This window comes from Balaenoptera borealis (assembly GCF_965194805.1).
Source record: "Balaenoptera borealis genome assembly, chromosome: 12".
Taxonomy (NCBI): Eukaryota; Metazoa; Chordata; class Mammalia; order Artiodactyla; family Balaenopteridae; genus Balaenoptera; species Balaenoptera borealis.
In genome coordinates, this window is record NC_138869.1 from 21,860,117 (window position 1) to 21,882,226 (window position 22,110).

The following is a 22,110-nucleotide window of genomic DNA, read 5'->3' on the forward strand; positions in this document are numbered from 1 at the left end:
GTCTAGCAGAATACCCACGGTATTCAGAGAACTGGGGTTTTAAATTTCTCCACATGTAACTCCAGAATGTCAAAGATCTGGCATGTCATTATACACACTGAAAATCTCTTTATGACACATCATTTTATGGCTATTTTCTTCTTTATCAGAACTTCAACACTGACTATAGTTTGGTGAATTTTATCTTTTTCCAATATAAATATCCTAGGCCTTCAAAATACATAAATGCTCCTGCATTGGCCCTAAAGCTTGATTTTCCTACATTAGAAATTAGATCTGAATTTATAAATGTATGTATTTATGAATTTGAAAGACTAAAGGTTGCTTTCAGCCAATCATATCTTCAAATTTTTTTTCAATGTGAGCTTTTCGCCTTTTAAAGGTATAAAAAGTGTAATTAATTGCTTAGTCAGTGAAATTACAAATTTAGAAAAATTAAACCACGAATGGTGAAACTTTGTAATAAAAACATTCGAACTGGAAACTAAAAAGCAAAGTTGATCCAATTACATTTGTAAAGGGCTACTGGCATTTCTTTTTCACATATGCCTGAAAAATGTGAATTTAATTCCTCAGAACACAAAGGTTTGCTCAAGTGTGCTTTAGTTTTTTCAGATGACTTTTTTTAAAGCTACTATTAAATTCTCCTTTTTTATTTTACTGAAGCATATAAATATTAAGCGTATTTGGGGGCACAGAAATGGGAGTGATTTTCACTTCTTTTATGAAATACTGCAATGTTCTAATTGTTTTAAATAAGGTACCCTATCCTGATCTTATAATTAAAAAAAAAAACATTTTAAATACTCGGCCACATTTCTCAACACTATGCCTCACACCAATACCAAATTCAGTAATTTTAAAAATTACCACATTTAGAAAACTTCATTCCATTAATGCGATTCTATAATTTGAAGTTTTTGTACAGTTCAACTACAATGTTTCAAAAAGCAAAACCTTCAATCAATCACAAACAAGAATATGATTTTATCCACAAATCCTCATACCAACTTTTAAAGACTACCAACTAAATATAAAAGGAATATACTTTTAAAATGTTTAAAATCTTTTCTTACTTGATACATGCCAACACTTAAATCAATCTACTTACACTGTAAACTCAGAAGCCTTTCTTTTAAAATAATTCTACCAAACTGTCTCTACTACCCATCCAAAACATTTAAATATGTACTTTTCCTAAACCTTCAAAGAGCTAACAACACTGTATTAATCAAATCTAAATCAGGAGCAACTGTAAGACTCTCCATTATTTTAAGAAAACTAGGACACTATTAACGTTTGCAAGACATTCACTTTCAAAGATATTAAAACGTGGAAAAAACACACGCTGATGAGGAATATTTACAAAAAATTAATTTTAAAATGTCTTTCTGGGTAGCAAAGAGATTCTAGGCTTAAACTATTAATTTAATAAAATTTGTAATTATGTCAAAATTTTGAGGTATATCTGGAATTTATATACATAGCAGAAAAAACTCAAAAAGCAACATCTTAAAGCAATTTCAATTTTATTCCCATCGAATCTAACCAAGCTCTACTGCACTTCACACATTATGAAGCTAGTATTACTTGACACTAAAGCTTTCACCTCCCCACCCAAAACTTAAAAATAGAAATGTATATCAAAAATGATAATTATTGATATCAGATTACTCTTAGGCTTATAGCATATGCTGACTTAAGGATCAACTGAAAAAAATTACTCTCTTAAGGAACTACATTTTTAAGTTTCCCCAGTCCTAATTTTAAAGATAAACTTAACATAGTTTATACCGGCAAATACTGATAAAAGCAGTGAGCAAAATATTAAATGAAATATAACACATTTAAAATAATAAACACTATAACGGACTGTGGTTTGTGTGCTCACCAGTGCATCCCAAGGTACCTAGCACAGTACCCAGTACAGAATATATGCTCAATAATCATTTGTTGACATCTCAATAGAGATTTGAAGGAACTTAAGCAAACTTGATACACAGAAATTACACAAAAACTAACTTGAATAGTATATAACAAGGAAACCTCTGCATTCCGAAAATTTCACACCAGCATTTTTTACATAAAATGTCACATAATATGCATTTACTATCACATAGTATGCATTCAATAAATCCCAGCCCCTTTTCCTTCCACTTTCTTTTTAACAGTGTACACCTAAAATGTTTACTTCATAAAACTCAGTTAACATCAAAATTTTTAAGAATACATCTGCATAAAACAATCCATATCTGAATGTAATCAGTAAATATAAAAAGACATACAAATCATTGGCGAACGTTACGGAATGTGTTTGTGTCCACCCAAATTCCTTATGTTGAAGCCCCTAGCCCACAGTGTGATGGTATTTGAGAATAAGGCTTTTGGGAGACAATTAGGTATGAGTGAGGTCCTGAAAGTAACACCCTCCTGATGGGACTACTACTTTTAGTATAAAAAATGGGGGGTGTGGAGGGCAGGCAGGAGAGCAGTCCCCCAGGCCCCACCCCCCTCCATGTGTGGCCACAGCAAGAAGGTGACCTTGGGCAAGCCAGGAAGAGTTCTCACCAGAACCCAACCATGCCAGCACTGTGAGCTCAGACTTCCAGCCTCCATAACTGTAAGAAAATAATTTCTGTTGTTTGAGCCATCCAGTCTACGGTATTTTCTTACAGTAGCCCAAGCTAAGACAGCAAGTCTACTACTTTGAAGGAACAGTGACATATAATACAGAAGCATATAATAATCAAAAAACAAATTATGGCCTCTAAGGGCCTAGCTTGGTAGAAAAAATAATACTTATATTAAAGTACCCATACAGGGACTTCCCTGGTGGCGGAGCGGTTAAGAATCTGCCTGCCAAAGCAGGGGACACGAGTTCAATCCCTGGTCCGGGAAGATCCTACATGCACAGAGCAACTAATCCCGTGCACCACAACTACTGAGCCTGCGCTCTAGAGCTAGCGACCCACAACTATAGAGCCCGCATGCTGCAACTACTGAAGCCCATGTGCCTAGAGCCTGTGCTCCGCAACAAGAGAAGCCACCGCGAGGAGAAGCCCACGCACCGCAACGAAGAGTAGCCCCCACTCGCCGCAACGAGAGAAGGCCCACGCACAGCAACGAAGACCCAACGTGGCCAAAAATAAACAAACAAACAAATAAATAAATTTACTTTAAAAAAAAGAAAAAAAAAGCTGGGCTTCCCTGGTGGCACAGCAGTTGAGAATCTGCCTGCCAGTGCAGGGGACACGGGTTCGAGCCCTGGTCTGGGAAGATCCCACATGCCGCGGAGCAACTGGGCCCGTGAGCCACAATTACTGAGCCTGCGCGTCTGGAGCCTGTGCTCCGCAACAAGAGAGGCCGCGATAGTGAGAGGCCCGTGCACCGCGATGAAGAGTGGCCCCCGCTTGCCACAACTAGAAGAAAGCCCTCGCACAGAAATGAAGACCCAACACAGCCATAAATAAATAAAATAAATTAAAAAAAAAAAAAAAAGACAAGTTGAAGTTATCCCATGAGGAAAAACGTCAGAAGCAACAAACAGAAAGATGCTATTAGAGGGACTTCCCTGGTGGCGCAGTGGTTGGGAGTTCGCCTGCTAATGCAGGGGACACGGGTTCGGGACCTGGTCCGGGAGGATCGCACGTGCCGGGGAGCAGCTGAGCCCTTGCGCCACAAGTACTGAAGCCCGGGAGCCTGGAGCCCCTGCTCCGCAACAGGGACAGGCCACTGCGGTGAGGGGTCTGCGCACCGCAGTGAGGGGTGGCCCCCCGCTCGCCGCAGCTAGAGTGGGCCCGCGCGCAGCAACGAGGACCCAACGCAGCCAAAAATAAATAAATAAATAAATTTTTTTAAAAAACAGATGCTATTAGAATTTAATACTAGCAAAATAGAGCACTGCATACTCAGTGAACTGCAAGTCACTTGGCAAAGTTACATACAGTGGCAAGAGACACATTGGAAAGGTAAAAGAAGCCCAGATCAAAAAACCAGTTTAAAGTATAAAACAGTATTTGCCTAACTAATAGGATAAAAGTATAAGAATGAATGATACAAACTAGTAATGCTATACAAGGGAGAATTCAAAGGAAACAGAGACAATACATCCTAGTTAGAACAGTCCTAGTCTACACCTGGCGTTCTGCCCAGTTTACCATGTGTATCGTATTTAATGAAGTATTATTAATAATTACATTAAAATATGCAGGTTTGGTAGACCTCTCTACTTTGTGCTTCCAATTTCTCTCACCTTGTCAGACTGTGAAATCCATGAGTAATGAAGAAAGTCCTCACTTTAACACACAGTTAAATCTGAAAAATGAGAGAAATCTTTCTCACCTGTTCCAGGCTCAATTTAACCCTTCCCTTTCAAAGACAGTATGCAGGGGGTGGCTATGGCAGCTAACTCCTTTGGAGGTGGGAGAAGTGGTCAACACTGCTGCCACTAATGTCCCATTGGTGTACTGACCAGTTGTGTAGTGGCCTGTGACTTTGTGACATACACACAGCTGCCAAGCTATCAGTCAGCAAAGTTCATGGGTAATTACAGATTAGGTATATGCAGAACAGTTAATTAAGACACAAAGCTAGGGCTTCCCTGGTGGCGCAGTGGTTGGGAGTCCACCTGCCAATGCAGGGGACACGGGTTCGTGTCCCGGTCCGGGAAGATCCCACATGCCGCGGAGCGGCTAGGCCCGTGAGCCACAACTACTGAGCCTGCGCATCTGGAGCCTGAGCTCTGCAATGGGAGAGGCCGCGACAGTGAGAGGCCCGCGCACCACGATGAAGAGTGGCCCCCGCTCTCCGCAACTGGAGAAAGCCCTCGCACAGAAACGAAGACCCAACACAGCCTAAATAAATAAATAAATAAATATATTTAAGACACAAAGCTAGCAATCCACCAATGAAGGGAGAAATTAAAGGTTCTCTCTCTCCCCTACGCATATAAGAATGGTCCAATGAAGCTAGCTAATGGATATATTTGTGCAGTAATAAGAACCATGCATACTGCTCTCTGCTCCCAGATCCTAACAGAGCTCCTAAAACCCTTGAAAATAAAGGCCCTAGGAGAATCTTCTGTTGTAATATTTAGTCACTGGCCCCAGTTCCTGACACAGAGCTACTAAATCCCTTGGAATTTCCTGGGTGATAGAAATGTCTTTTATTCTAATGAGGCAACTCTGACTCTTGGTAGGCTCCTAGATGGCGGCTGGTCACCAGAAAGATGGGAGTCATGATTAGAAGCTTGGAACTTTCAACCCCACTTCTTCCCACTGTCATTCTCTGGAGAGGGCCTAAAAGTGGAATTAATCATCGATCATGCCCACCTGATGAAGCCTCCATAAACATCTATCAACTATGGGGATCAGAGAGGTTCTGCGTGGGTGAGCAAGAATGTATCCACATGCCGGGAGGGTGGTGCACCCAAACTCCACAGGCGTCTGTGCTCAGGACCCTTCTGGACCTCACCCTATGTATCTCTTCATCTGGCTACTCCTTCATAACCTTTAACATCCTGTGTAATATTAGTAAACGAATAATCTAGATAGTAAACTTCCTGAGTTCTGTGAGCCACTCTAGCAAATTAACAGAACCTGAGGAAGGGGTCATAGAAACCTCTAATTTTTAGCCTGCTGGTCAGAAACACAGGTATAACAACCTGGACCTGTGACTGGTGTCTGAAGGGGGTAGGTAGGCGGCAGTATTGTGGGACTAAGCCCTTCACATGTGAGATATGATGCTAACCCCAAGTAGAAAATGGCACTACTGAATTGTCGGAGACTCAGGTGGTATCACAGAATTGCCACATATCTAACGTCAAAAGTGCTGTGAGTATGACCAGCAAGGAGAAAGAGTTCTAGACAATATTTGATTAGATAAAAGGCAAAACATTTGGGACTTTCATCTTAACTGAAAATCAGGGAAGAGAACACTTTAATTAAACTATCAAATCTTCAATAAGTAGTATTTATTTCCCAAAATCAGACTTTTCTAAGTTTGTCAAATAGAATCCTGAAAGGTATCAATAAAACTAGAAGCCTTGGTTAAGGATCTTGATGGTCTTATCATACCCATCACTGTTTTTATTTCACAGGTCACAGAACAAAACTATTAGACACTTTTTAAAGCTTAACGTATGCTTTTTCCTATGAAACAGAAATCCTTCAACCTCAGCACTGAGATTTTGGGTCTGATAACGCTTTGTTGTCGGGTGTTATCCTGTTCAATGTAGCATTCTTGGCTTCACACTATATGCCAGTTGCGTCCCCCACTTGTAACAACCAAAAACGTCTCCAGACATTGTCACCCCTGGTTGAGAACCACTGTTAAGAATTATTGAAACAGAAAGTGAAATAAATATTACAGAATTAAATGCAAATTTGAAGAAAAATCCCACATCTCAAAAATCTCACACATCTTCAATTACTTTTACTTAGACACCATCAGTATTTTACTTACATTTAAATAAAAGTATGTATTTATTCAAAACTAATTTTAAGATAGTAGGAAACAATCTTAAGATACGTCCCTTTTTGGGGGTAGTATTTTCATTTCTTCTGCTTGACTAGGACTTTATGACACTTTTGAGATCTCAGCGTGTTTTCAGTATTCAGCCAACCTAAGGACAGAATGTAGTTTTGTTTTGTTTTGTTTTTCTCTCAAACTAACTGGTTGTTTTGGCCTATTTACAAATAAATAGACCAGGACCACATGTCGGTGGTGGGGGGGGATTTACCAGGACAAAATTTCAAATACAGTCATAAAAATGAAAGACACTGCTCATACTTTGTATTTGAAGTTTCTTTTACTGATAAATATGCCTACCTGTCTTTAGAATGTGAATAAAAACACAGATACATGCCAGAGTCTAGACCATCCTTTTTAAACAACTTGCTGCTTGAGACTGTCTTTTTCTTTTTTTTTTAAGAATGAGAATTTTTTTTAATTTTATTTTTGGCTGCATTGGGTCTTTGTTGCTGTGCGCGGGCTTTCTCTAGTTGCGGCGAGCAGGGGCTACTCTTCGTTGCGGTGCGCGGGCTTCTCACTGTGGTGGCTCCTCTTGTTGCAGAGCACTGGCTCTAGGCGCGCGGGCTCAGTACTTTCGGCTGGCAGGCTTACTTGCTCAGCGGCATGTGGGATCTTCCCGGACCAGGGATCGAACCCATGTTCCCTGCACTGGCAGGTGAATTCTTAACCACTGCACCACCAGCGAAGTCCTTGAGACTGTCTTAAACTCAAATTATTCCTAACACAACAAAAGTATAACTTATTTAGAAGTTAACTTTATCAAGGTACTCTATTATTTTATCAATAAAAATCTAGCAAAAAAAACGGAAGGAACAAATCATAGCTTAATAAATGAGGGAGACAGAAAACTACAGATAGCAATAAACAAATGGAAAGATGCTGGCATAAAATAAAAGAAAGCAAATTAAAATGAGATACCATTTTTCATCTATCAGATTTTCAGACTTAAAAGGCTAATTATGTTCAGTGCTGATACTGGACAGGTAACTTTGATACACTGTTTCTATAGGCATATGTTGAAACAAAAAGATTTCTGAAGGCCAGATAATAATGCACATAAAGTCCAACCCATAAATCCCATTCTTGCATCTGTGCCAACATAATTATGCTCACTTAAGCATTGTTTTAACTGTAAACAATCTTTAAGACCATCAAAGTGAACAGATTAAATGAATTACAATACAGCCAAAATGATGGAATACTATGCAACCCAAAAAAATGATGTGTTCCAATAAGAGATACACAAATTGTAGAAGTATGATATATTTTTAAAAAGAATTAACATATATACACATATACGCATAGAAAAATTCTATTAAGAATATACATGAAACAGGTTAACAACAGTCTAGTTTGATTTTTCTTTTTTCCTGAGAGCACTTTTGTAATAAAAAACTTTTAAAACTAGACAGGCTTATCTAAAGGAGTATTAATTTCCATAATCTTTGTACATGAGTTTTTTCATATTATGGGCACAATAATAATTATTTAATTTATGTGATCCATTAAACTCAAAATGCAGTTATTCTCACCAAACTTCTTGTTAACCAATATGGAGATGTGAATTTTAAAAGCATATATATATTCTCCATATTTAAGATACTTTTAGAAACACTAAAAGTTCTACAAGTATTTATATTTACCACCTGTCCATATACTCACCTAATATCAATATTTTGGAATTTTTTAAAGTGGCCAAATCCTAGCTGTGGCATTCACTTCTGCCATATGCTAGAGCAACTAAGATAGCAAAACCAAATGTCACAGACAATACTTACAAGAAAAGTGGATGACAAGGTAACAAGGTATTATCCTCATGAACCCTCTAATATGAACAGTTAGGACAAGATAGTTATACAGGAGCAAGAGAAAGACAACTTGTCTTACAACAGCTTATTAACAGGAAAACCCAGGGTTCACCAACAGTCTTCACTGGGGAAAAAAGAAAACCAGGCCACATTCTATCTACATTTAAGATTACTCCTTGCAGAAATACTCTTAATGTGCAAAGGCCCTAGAAAAGGCGGACTAGTCTCCACTTAAAGAACCACTGTGAGAAAATAAATACCCACAATCTCAAAAGTTACCCTGGAGTCCTCATGAATAATATCCCTAAAATAAGACCAGAATAAAACTATCTCCAGAAATATTAAATTCACTTTACCACAAACAATTCTGAATAGAAATATTTTGTTGTTAATAAAAAAGCTACCTCACCCGCCTTCCCAGCAGTACACAACAGTGCAAAAATTACAAATACACCTGTAAGACCTCTTACATATCTCAAATTTCAAATCCTTCTATAATATGTAGTTTCTCGTTTCATCACCTGTAAATATTATCACCTATCACCCAACACTGCAAAGGTAAGATTTTGGGGTGACAGAATAACAAATCCAAGATGCACGTATTAAAGAGGCTTACACATTCCACCTATAAAATACATACATCAGTTCATCACCTATATGCTTCATATGTATACTGCAAAATTACAATTACTGAAAGGTTTCAGCATTTAGGGTCACCAGAAAATGATCAAAATCACAAATGTTAGGGTACATCAAGTCACCTACCTTACTGACCCTTTCAATAAATATCCCCTAACATAGTTTTTCTTAAACCACAAACCACCACACCCAACCTCCCCATACTTGCCACAATCCCTCCCCCAGGAAACCACCTGTGGTGTCAGTGCCTAGAAGGTCACATTATACCGTAGCACAAGGAAAGGAGGGGTGGACAGGTATGTGGGATCTGGCTTAGGTAAGCAGCATGAAAGTCTTAGAATTTACAAAAATAACAGCGGTAATAGATTCCTACCAAATGCATAGCTTCAAATTCTAAGTAGTTTTGTAACGATTCTAAGATAGCTACAGTAAACAGGAAAGATGTGAGAAGACAACTGAACAAGTGACAAGTGGTATAAAGTACTGGTTATGGGAGAAGTTGAAGTCAGAATGGCTGAGTTTAAGTCCCAATTCTGTCACTCACCAGCTGCACAATCAAAATTATTTAAGTTCTGCAAGCCTCAGTATCCTTATTTTTAAAAAGGAGACACCTACTTCAAAGAATAGTAGTGAAGATTAAATTAGGGTAGGCATACGAAACATTTGATAGTGTCTGGCACAAAAGAATCGTTCATTAAAAGTTTGACTTTTAGGGGGCTTCCCTGGTGGCGCAGTGGTTGAGAATCTGCCTGCTAATGCAGGGGACACGGGTTCGAGCCCTGGTCTGGGAGGATCCCACATGCCGCGGAGCAACTGGGCCCGTGAGCCACAACTACTGAGCCTGCGCGTCTGGAGCTTGTGCTCCACAACAAGAGAGGCCGCGATAGTGAGAGGCCTGCGTACCACAATGAAGAGTGGCCCCCGCTTGCCACAACTAGAGAAAGCCCTCGCACAGAAACGAAGACCCAACACAGCAAAAATAAATAAATAAATAAAAATATAACCCTTATGTTAAAAAAAAAAAAAAAAAGTTTGCCTTTTAGGAAGAAAAAAAACCCAATAACCCAAAACAGGAGTTCTTATGTGAAAATCCTAGTCCTTTAAAGATTTCTGATTCACCACTTTACAATCAATCAAAGACTCTAACTAGGTAGGAGTACTCACAAGCACCACATACAACAAAAAATAACATTAGGAGAATAAGATTTAAAGAGTCAAAATACTCAAGAGGCTCCACCCCCTGCAGGGAGCCCAGACAAATCACAGGGAGATAGTACAAGTACAGGTACGCACGTCTGAGACAGTCTAAGTCAGACCTGGCTACAGGAAAGAAGGAAACGATAATAGCTGAAGCAAAGTTTTGGCAAGTACAATGAACAGCTAGCTCAGTCACAAGCATAAAGAAGCCTGATGAGATTAGGGAACTCTTGGACCTGAAAACAGATCACTGTTACTCGTCAGTATGTTTTCATTCTTAGGATTTCATTTCAGTAAGCTGCAAAAACTTTTAAGTATCAAAACTGGTATTAAATACATGTTATTTTTACTATGAATTTTTATTTTTTATATCACAGTATATAAACAAGGCATCTAAGATTTGCTGAATGCCTGCTATTTCACAAAAACTCTGCGACCTAAGTGTTGTTATTCATATTTTCAGCTGGGGAACAGAGGAAAAGAGGGCATAGGTGACTAACTTGTTCCATCATGGTCATTCAAATAGGTTACAATGAAACTAGAATTTTAAGGACAGCCTGCTAACCTAGAGTCAAGCAGATTATAAGCAGAGAGACAACAGAGATACCTTGACATACACAGCTCCAAGTGTGTCTTCACTCTACAATAAAGCTATCCCCCTCACCCCACCCCAACAAAGTCAAACTGGTAAGTGGTAACAAAAAAGCCCTACTTGAACTACCACACATATGGCACCTTTTTTAAAAGCAATGGGTCACTATTACTATTATTTTACATTTTTACTAACTGAGACTTAAATTAGCTCTTACACACTATACAGTCAATGGTGTATGTTCTCAATAATATTCAATCTATTTTGGTAGGAATGGAGTTCGGAGGGTGGTTACAAGAAGTGCCAAACCCAGGCAGCCTGATATACGAAAAGGATCACTGTGGGTGAAACCACAGAGAACAAAGATGAGCAACTGAACACATCTGAAGGCCTAGCAAAAATGAAGATCTAAAACACATTTCTCACATTCATCAGGTATTTTAAAGTACAGGGCTTTCACAGGCATATGTATTAAATGAAGTAACAGCCAATGTTCTCCCCTTCAACTGTCTATACTCTGTTTTAGTAAGTGATTTAAGTTTTTTTGCTATTGATACTGATTTAGGTAGACAGACACAAACATACACACACACTCACTCACTCCCCCACCCACTCACCCACCCCTCAATAATAAACTCCCATATCAGAAAGGTAAAAGACCTACAGTCCACAGAACAGAACAGAGGGAAACCACTGTAAATTCTGGACCATAAATTCCTCATCTTCTTACTAATAAGATGTTTTGAAGCCACATGAAGTTGGTGACAGGCTTCCAGTAATAGTCCATAAGCATTATGAACTCCAATTTATTGGCAGGCACAAAGAGATCTCTGGATATAGATAAAAAGGCACACATGTAGGTAACACTAAGACAGACACTCTGGGAACCGCTTTGTGGCTCTCATGAGTTAGTGGTAACACTGACTGGTCTCTCTCATCCAAGTACAGACAAGTGATTCTCAATTTTTTTACTGTCTCCAAAGCACTAACCTATGTAACATACTCCCAAGAGGTAACATCTTCACCATCAGCAGATATTTAACGACAACCACTGTGCCTGTGCCCCACCCTTTACCACTGTTACTGCAATACCACCCCTGGTAACTACTGCCACAACACAGACTCCCACAGGCTTCTGAAATGGAAGGAAACTTGGAAATCATCTTTTATAAGCTCCTCATTGAGTACCTGAGGGAAGTGTGGCCCACAGTAATTTAAGTGACTTACTGGAGACTAAAATAGTAGCTACGGGGAGGAGGGGGTTGTCACTATGCACAAGTCACAGCGTTAAGCACTTATAAAGTATAAACTCAGTGAACCCCCATAACATCCTTTGAGATGGATTTACTTTATTTCCCATATCTTACGATAAGGAAATTAAGGCACAGAGAAGTCGGCCTTGGTGACAGAGTAACTAAGTGGTAGAGCTGGGAATTCAAACCCAGGTCTGTCTTGTGCTCTCGTGACTCTCCAACCAGATTAAGTACCTCAGACTTGTTTCATGAGCCAAATGCACTCTATTTATGCCCAACACACAGACAATTCTAACTTTTACGCTCTCCCAAATTTTAGTATCTATAGCTACATATTTTCATTTATTCAAGTCCTCACAAAAGCTGAGGCAACTACATGGTATAAGCCCCATTTCTGAAGTGAGGAAACAAGCTCACCAATTATTTGTCCTAATTCACACAGCTAATTCTGACAAGCTAATTTCAGAATCAAGCCATGCTCCTTCCCAGAATGACGTTACCACACGCTAACTCTCATGAAATTAGAGGACTAGCCAACTACTAGTAAAAACTGGACTGAACATGGAAAATATGAACTCACCTGCACACCAAAAAGACTGACGATTTGAATTTAATTCCAGTCAGAAAACAGAGTTGACACATCTAGCTTCCAGTGCATCACACAGTAGATTTTGTACAGCATACATGACACATCAGATTTACAGGTTTGATGTGATGAAACAAATGAAAACTACAATTTTCTTCATGTTCCTATCTTAACCACTGCAGTTACTAAAATATTTAGATGCAAAAGGGCAACCATTTAACTAATATCTACTCAAAATCCACTGTGCTTCCTCTGTGTACCACTGTGATAATGATACATGATAGGAATTTAGATGGCACATGGGTAATTCATATTAATATTTTAGTATTTACAGATTTTAAAATGACATAGAAAAATATAACTAATGCAACAAGCCACTGGTTTCAGACCTCCTTATTTCTCACAAGACTAAGAGGAAGAAATTAACATGTTGATTATACTTCTGGGGAGGGGTCAAATGAGGGCTTAATCTCTATCTGTAGTATTCTTCCATCTTAAAAAAATCTGAAGAAAAGTAAACTGACCTCAAAAAGAGCATTAAGTAAATAATTATACAGATACTACAAGGATGTGGCAAAAAATCCCAAAGGCAGTATGTGAAACTGACATTTTAGAAATAATGTTCCAGTGTTCGATACTATGTTAGACAAAACAAAATTCCCTCCCTAAAGAAAGCCACAGAAGGATCTAACAGTCACATGGACTTAAGAAGATTTTATTTATAATAATGCAGATCTCAGTTGTTGATTACTACTACTTTTTAAGTAACTTTTATTTTCTTAGTAGTATTTCAAAATTGCTGAACACAAAAAGAGTTTGAAACTGCAGGGAGAAAAAAAAGTAGACTCAATATAAGCATTATCAACACAATAACAATTACTATTTATTGAGTAAATAAATAATGTTAACACTGTTTATGAAGCAGTGTATTTCCGTGTACTACATACTCATGCTATGAAGTACTATTATTATTCCCTTTTATAGATAAGGAAACTAACTTAACAGGGACTGACTTAAAAAGTTCTCTAAGGGACTTCCCTGGTGGCGCAGTGGTTAAGAGTCCGCCTGCCAATGCAGGGGACACGGGTTCGAGCCCTGGTCCAGGAAGATCCCACATGCCACGGAGCAACTAAGTCCGCGAGCCACAACTACTGAGCCCGCGCGCCGCAACTACTGAAGCCCGCGCGCCTAGAGCCTGTGCTCCGCAACAAGAGAAGCCACTGCAATGAGAAGCCCGCACACCACAACAAAGAGTAGCCCCACTCACCACAACTAGAGAAAGCCTGCATGCAGCAACAAAGACCCAACGCAGCCAAAAATAAATTAAAAGAAAAAAAAAGAAAAAGTTCTCCTAAATAGTGTAATTCTGAGAGGATGGCAGAGGTGCTACAATTTTTCATCTCTCCAAAACCCCTTATATCAAACGTAACTAGACAGCAAACCCAAAACCAATAAGCAAAAACATTTACAACAAAACTCCCTGACAAGGTTATCTCACAAACCCCAAAATGTAAGTTAATGAGGAAATACTTATGGTCACATGACCTGTACCATTATCAGAATCTGTACAAGAGAAAACAGAAGTCGTAGTGAACAGGAAGGGCCTACAAATAGGAGAACCACAAAATAGCCAACAGGTGTTCACAAGAAATCATGGCAGGTCAATGTGAGAACAGTAGCTGAAACTGAGATAGGTTTTGCCCACTCAGAGTAATAAGTGAAGAGAAAGGACGTCCAGTGAGGGCTGAAAGGGACAAAGTCTTGCTTCATGAGCTCTTGAAAGTGACCCACCAGAGCTCCCGTCCAGAGGAGACCCCAAAGACAAGAGAAACAGACAACAGAGATGAAAGAAAGACAAGGTCCAAATAAAAGTATTGATAGAACAGAGCCTAGAAATTTCAGAAAGAACGCTCCATATTCCAACACTTCACAAAAATAATGAGCAAACTCTGTGAAGTTAGGACAGCTACTCTGAACCATGCCTCCTCCTCAAAGTGCAGAAAAACTGTTCTCACATAAAAACGCAAAACAGAAAAGTATCAAGGTCAAATCTAATATGAAATTGTTGTAAGAAAAAAGGAGAATAAGGAGCAAAATAACATCCCTCAAGACGGCAAAGGGAAGCTAGAAAGACTTGCTCAGAAACAGATCAAAACCTTACACTATTTTCAAAATGAGCTAAACACATTGAGAAAAATGATACAAGTCAGAATTAGAGAAACTCAGAAAACGAAGCAATAGAATACAGCAAAGAATCAGAAAAGAAAGAATTACTTCAGGAAATAAAAGACTAAACTAGAAAGCACACAAGAACAAACGATCACAACACACAATGCAGTAAGAATCCTTCAAAAGAGGAAATTTTAAAAAATCAAAATGGAATTAAATTTTAAATTTCACTTTAAAAGACACCATTAAGAGAATAAAAAGACAAGCCACACAGTGGTAGCAAGTATTTGCAAACCACATTAATAAAGAATTTGTATCCACAACATATAAAGAACTCTCAAAACCCAATAACAAATCAAACAACCCCATTTTAACATGGGCAAAAATGTGAAGAATCAATTTACTGAAGGAGATATACAAACAGCAAATAAACACATGAAAAGATGCTCAACATCATTAGTCATGAGGCAAATACAAATTAAAACCACTACACAATAGGCACCTATTAGAATATCTAAAGTGAGAAAGACTGACCATACTAAGTGTTGGAAAGGATGTGGAGAAACCGATCTCAACTCCCATGATACTGGTGGAAAAGCAAATTGACACAATCACTCAAGAAAACAGTTCAGTACTTTCTAAAGTTAAACATACACGTACCATATGATCCAACCATTCCACTCCTGGATGGATTTTTACCCAAGAAAAAAAGAATGCATACAAAGACACATGCACAATGTTCACAGGAGCTTTGTTTAATAAAGAAAAAACTGGGGCTTCCGGGGTGGCACAGTGGTTAAAAATCCACCTGCCAATGCAGGGGACACGGGTTCGAGCCCTGGTCCGGGAAGATCCCACATGCCGCGGAGCAACTAAACCCATGCGCCACAACTACTGAGCCTGCGCTCTAGAGCCCACGAGCCACAACTGCTGAGCCCGTCTGCCACAACTACTGAAGCCCGCACGTCTAGAGCCCGTGCTCTGCAACAAGAGAAGCCACCTCAATGAGAAGCCCGTGCACCGCAAAGAAGAGTAGCCCCCGCTCACCGCAACTAGAGAAAGCCTGTGAGCAGCAATGAAGACCCAATGCAGCCAAAAATAAATAAATAAAATAAATTAAAAAAAAAAAAAAAACTGGAAATAACCCAAATGCCCATCAACCAGTGAGTGAAGCAAGAACTGTAGGATATCCATGTAATGAATACAACTCAGAAATAAAAAGGAATGAATTGTTGATTTCTGAACAACGTGGATCAATCTCAAATTATGTGGAGTAAAAAAAGGCAGACAAAGAATATACTGTATGATTCCATTTATATAAAATTCCAGAACATGCTAACTAATCTACAGTGACAAAAAGCAGATCTTTAGCTGCCTGAGGAGAGGAGAGGAGAGCACACACAGGGAGGGGAGATTACAAAGGGCATGAGGAAACTTCTGCAAGTATTGGATATATTCTCAATCTGGAGTGTGGTGACAGTTTCATGAGGGTAGATGTCAAAATTTACCAAACTATATATTTTCAGTAAACGAAGCTTACTGTTTTCAATAAATGAAGTTTTTTAAAATAAGCATTATTAAGTAAAGCTATTTTCTAAAAACAGAAATGAGGAAAAAAACCCAGGAATTCTTACCTTAAGAAACTCATCCATCCTAAAACATCAAAAAGATCTGAACTGCTATCTTTTAGATTTTCATTCTTGTATTTACAGTCTTAGAAGTTAGACAAAGCTCAGTTTAGCCATAAATGATGACAGAAACTGCAAATTTCAGTATCAAAAGTTAAGGCATGCCCAAGTTGATTTAAAAAAACAAAAAACCAACAAAGGCTAAATAAAGCTAAATGTAAAAACACCAGCTGTTTGAATCATAAATTAAAAAATATTTTCCAAACTCCATAAAGAATCTAACACCACCAATCATTTTAATACAAAATACTCTCAGTAAATGTACAAAGACCTAAAGATTTGGGTGGGGTGGGAGGGGTGGACATGGATGGGACAACTGATGACCTTTTTAAGTCCTCTCTCAGGACAAATAATTGTCCAGAAAAATCAGGTTGAATTTCCCTAGCCACTTACTGATCCAGTCAAACAGGATATTAAAGAGCTTTCTTGTAGAAACTTTCAACTGTTTATACATTTACAGCCAAAGTATTTTACCAAAAAGGGACGGCAGTTTGTACACACCTGGTAAGAGGTGTTAAGTATTTAACTCCAAATAATCTTGTTTATCAAAACTATGAAGTAAAATACTTTTCCTCTTGATACTGTAGAGAGGTATAAGTTTGGACCAACTAGCAATCAGTATAAATACAAATTAGTTATTCTGCATCAATTTTTTTAAATCAAGATGTTCTAAGAGACTATAATTCAGAGGCAAGAGTTACCTTTCTTTCCTGAAGCGTTCCATTTTTTAAAAGCACTAAATAGAAACTTAAGATTGAACACATCACAGTCACATTCCTAAGGTGACTGGTAATTTTAATAAGCACCAAGGAGTTTCAGCTTGTCTGCATGACCATTAAGGAGGGTTGTTGTTTTTTTCCTTTCTAAAATCAGGCCAGTTATTAGAAGGCTACGCTGCAACCATAAGCAAATCTTGTGAGAAATGAACATTTGCTAATAAAGCCAAAGAAAGTATACATCATTTGCTGAAGCTTACACTCTTTTATTAGGCCTCAAAAAGAATTTTAAAACTAGGCATGAAGTAAAGGAGCCAAAAGAAAGCCCACTTTTTAAAACTACCCCCCAAAAAAACCTCTCCCCTTCCTGTTCCCTGCCTCCTACATAAAGACTACAAGGCACCAAATCTGCACTGCTCTCTACAAACAAAGTTAGCCTGAGTGTGAAAACAACTCCTGCCAAACAACTACACACACAACAATGAACTGAAATGTTCCTCTGAAAACAGTGTTAACTTCATATTGTAAGTTTCAGATTCACAGCATTTGGAAACAAGCCTAATAAAATGCTGAGCGTATGTTAACAAGTTAGCTATCCTAGAAAGTTTACAGGACAGTAAAGACTGTAGCATCTGGAATTTGTCAGATAATCATCCTGAGTGCTCAAGAGAATAAATACGTGACACTTCAAGCACCCACATATATAAATATGACAACAAAAGGTTGCAAACAGGACAATATGAGACAATACCACCAATAAAAGAATTTGAAACAGAATCAAAGCCACAAAATTCTGGAAATAAGCCTGTTTGTTATGGCCAAAAAACAGTCATAATGGAACATGCATTCTTCTTTTTCTCTGGCTCTTCTAGACTAACACATTCTAAATGCGCAGAAGCATAAAGAAAATTTTAACAAAGTTTTAAAATTCGTTACTGGCCACATACAAAGTAAATAAAGCATATACACTTAGTAAATACTTTAAATTACTGGAGCTTGTGCAGTTTAGACAGATGGAGTATTCAGTGCTTCTGAAATACACTCCTGTCCCTGTCCTGAGCAATTCTGAAGGAGACACAGATCTATAACAACGATTACATGTTTTCAACTCACATTGTTTCTCCAGTCTTGGCTACATGACAAAGAAACTGATCCAGGACCGGACAAACTTCCTTTTTCCCCCTCTTCTCAAAATCTAGATAAGGGAAGAAAGAAAAGTTATTAGTATTTCTAAAAGTCCACCAACCATTTCCAATGCCTTCTAACAACAAACTTTCCTCCCAGTCCTTCCTCATATTAAGCAGCAATTTAAAAAAATTTTTTTTTAATTTAAAAAAGCCTCTCAACGAAATATCCACCTCTTACTCTCCAATTTCAAACGTCACTCTTCACAGGTAACGAGACCCCTCCTAAAGCGGGCACTCAACTTCGCCACAAACCAGCCCTAACGCAGTGCTTCTCAAAGTGTGGTCCGGGGGGAACACTAGGACCACATTCATCTCAGAGACCGGCTAAAATACAAACCCCAGATCCCGACCCCACAGACTGTTTATTTACGTGAAGTTCATAAATCTGCGTTTTAAGAAAACACCAGCTCCCTCTCGTAGCCGTCCCCCAATGATCCTGGGTATCAAAGCCTAATTCTCAGAACGCTGAAATCAGGCTCTCCTAAGTTTGAGAACCACTGTTCTCAAGCCTGTTGCTTGGAAGGCGAGCAATTCAGAGCCGGGAAGGCGACCACCTGAGAAGGAGGGCGCGTGGAAAGATGACTTCAGAAGCCCCGAAAAAGGCTCCCTGAGACACTTGAAAGTTGCTTTGCCGCCCCCTCTCCTCCCCCCACCCCGAAACCTTTCACTTTTCTTCTCCCCCCCGTGGCCCGGCGTGCGGGGGCCTGATGGAGAACGAAGCCAGCCTGGAAGGGAGCTGCGGGCCCAAGACCCGTGCCCCGGGAGTGGGAGAGGGACCGGGGCCCCCGCGAGAGCTTCCCGGCTCCCCTCCCCCAGCCCAGACGCCGGCGGCCGACACAAAGCCCAGAGCGGGGCGGGAGGGAGCTGCCCACGGGGCTCCCCGCCCCCGGGGAAGCGGGAGGGGGATGGGAGCCGGGGAAGCGCGCCCTCCCCCACCAGCCCGGCCCGACCCCGCGAAACCACTTGCCCCGAAGGGAGATAGGACCGCGGAGGGTGAGGAGGAAGGGAGAGGGGGCAGCTACCCCCACCTTTCAGCGCCTCCTGCAGCCTCTCGACGTCCATGGCTTCCCGGAGTCCCTCGCAGCCTCCGCCTCCTTCCGCGGGTCTCCTGGGGACCGGAAGGCCTCCCCCCACCCCCCCGACGCCCTCCCCCTCCCTCGCACACACTCCGGCACGCAGGCGACCGGGGGGGGCACCGAAGGGAGCCGGGGGAAGCGAGCGAGAGAGCGAGACCGAGAGAGCGAGCACCTCCCCAAGCCGCTACCACCAGCCCTCCAACATGGCGCCCGGCACGTCATCGCGCGCACGCTCCCCGCCGCCGTCCTCGCGCCCGCGGCGTGCCCAGACCCGGAGCCCGAGAGCGCGTGCGCGGCGAGGCGTGTGGCCCCCGGCAGTCCCCCGCAGTTCCCCGCAGACCCGGCAGGGCCGGCCGCCCCGCCTCTCCCCGGGGATGGCCCTAGCTACCTGCGCCGACCTGAAGACGGAGTGGTGTAGGCAGGGGGGTGGGACGCAGACCCCCTGGATGTGAGTCCCTGCCATTTGCTAGCTGTGTGACCTTGAGCAATTTACTGAGCCTCTCTGAGCCTCACTTTCCCCATCTGTACGATGAAAGCACTAGTATGGACCACCCTATAAGGTGGCTGCGAAAATCAAGTGAGAGTGTGTACACTTGGCGGTCAGAGTACGCATTTAAAAAGCACTCAGTATTACTAGTAATCGGAGCAAAAATACCTCCTTGCCTGAATCCAAAGCTCGTCGATGACCCACTCTTGAAGAGAAGCAATGCACACAGCAAAGGGATGAAAAGCTTAGGCAATGGAACCAGCTGGATTTAAAGCCCAACTCAACTATTTACTCCCTGTCTGACGTACTTAAACTCAGGTAGCCTCAGTTACCTCATCCGCAAAATGGGAGTTTGTAAAACAGCCCTGAGACCTGAATGAAATGGCGACGGTGAAGCACTGAGCGCACAGGGTGCCTGGAACTTAAGCACTCAGTTAATGTGGCTGCTGTTTTTATTATTATTATGATTTTGATTACGTTACATAAGCGCCCAGGAAGTTAGAGAGGGCAGAGACCACAGAAGTACTCTCTTGCCCTGACATTTTACAAATGGGATAGATGAGGCACGGAGAGCTAGTCTGGCGAAACAGCAGCAGAATCCAGAACATCTGGCAACTAGCTAGTGTGTGGACATTTTTATTATCCTCTCATGTCTGTGAGCTTTTCAAGAGAAAGATACTGAACTGTTCCACCTTCTCTTCTCAAAGCCTAACACAAATCTATGAAAGGAAGGAAGGGAGAGAGGGAGGAAGGGAGGACAGAAAGCTATTTCTTGACTGGTGTTAGAAGGTGCAAATTTGGACACAGCCATCACAAGTGCTGACCCTCTTAAAAGATAGTGGCTCTGACCCTGAACCTAGGTGGCAGATGTAGGCAAAAGCCCCCCGCTGCAAAAAAATACTTTTCTCGATTTTGCCATCAGAGAACCAGTCCTAATATCTTGAGACCCTTTCACTGTTCTAAGCATCCTGCTCAGTTACAAATAGCCTTGCAGGGGATGTATTAGGGTGGCATCATCACACTGGGCCAACACTTTCAATGCCCTGGATTTAGTTTATTATGGTCCCTTCCAGTCTGAAGGGGCCTATCCTCTACATAGCAAAGCTTAGCCGCCACTCTCTCTGCCACCCGGTACTCTGTTTAAGCAGGTGTCTTCCCGTATGGCCTGTGCAGGACAATACAGTTGTCACTAGCCATGTGTGGGTATTTAAATTTAAATTAATTAAAATTAAATAAAATTTAAAATTCAGTTCCTGAGTTCGTCAATGAAATTCAGTTCCTCAGTCATACTAGCCACATTACATGTGTTCAATAGGCCCATGTGGCTAGTGACTTTTGCACTGAGAGAAGATTCCATGATCGCCAGAAGTTCTTCTGGAACTTTCTGTTAGAGAACGTACCATGCTAATTTCTTCCACCCTGCTCTGTCCCTTTTCATCAGCTGTTCCCCTCACTTGGAGATGCTTCAACTTCCAAAAACTGGATAAGGTCCATGAAAGGAGACAAAGTACACACAGCAGTGACAGCCGAAGGGAATCAGGGAAAGTTTCCCTAGAGGAAGTAGAAGCGTTTAAGCTTGAGAGATGAATTCTGAGAGGAAGGTAGCCAAGTGAAGTGGAGAGGAGATGCTTTCAAAGACAAAAACTCTAGGTGCACGGGCGCTGAAATGAGACAGAAGATCCAGGTAGGTTCACTCTGGCTTAAGCTGAGAGTGCAAGGGCAGAAGAAGCAAGGGATGAGGCTGAAGAAATATTTTCTTTGGTTCATTTCTTCCTTCTTCCTTGGAATGCTTCTCTAGCCGGCATGCTTCCCAATGTCTGCGATTGCTAGAGCCTCCTATTGGTACTAACTCCCTTAGAGCAAAACAGAATAAAATGTGACGTCCAGCCTCCACGAATGACCCTGAAGATCCTAGCCTCCTGGGGTTCATGTCCCAGTGTAGTCTTCTCCCAGGTGAATCAGGGAGAGCGGGTCCGTGTGAACAATAAGCGTGGGGGAAGGGATGGTACTTGACTTCTGAGGCCAGGTCATAAAAGGTGCTGAGGCTTCTGCCCTGGGCGCTTGGATTGCTCTTTCTAGAGGAAGCCAGCTGCCATGTCACAAGAACATCAGAGCAGCCCTGTGGAAACGCCCAAATGGAAAGGATTGATGGCTTTAACGTGGGCCCTCGAGCCCCAGGAA

At 40.9% G+C, this 22,110-nt stretch overlaps 1 protein-coding gene across 4 annotated transcripts in view; it reads right to left on the minus strand.

Annotated features, from left to right (window-relative positions):
• The window catches only part of LOC309607542 (glucoside xylosyltransferase 2), a 153,778-nt gene that overhangs the window by 35,192 nt on the left and 96,476 nt on the right, over window positions 1–22,110 (minus strand). For 3 of the 4 annotated variants that reach the window (XM_082346173.1, XM_082346174.1, XM_082346175.1), the window contains exon 8: window positions 18,293–18,374. In XM_082346173.1, the coding sequence (XP_082202299.1) occupies window positions 18,293–18,374 (82 nt within the window). Of the gene's footprint in view, window positions 1–18,292; window positions 18,375–19,394; window positions 19,662–22,110 lie in introns of those variants that run through there. The other variant, XM_082346177.1, reaches the window with a different exon arrangement.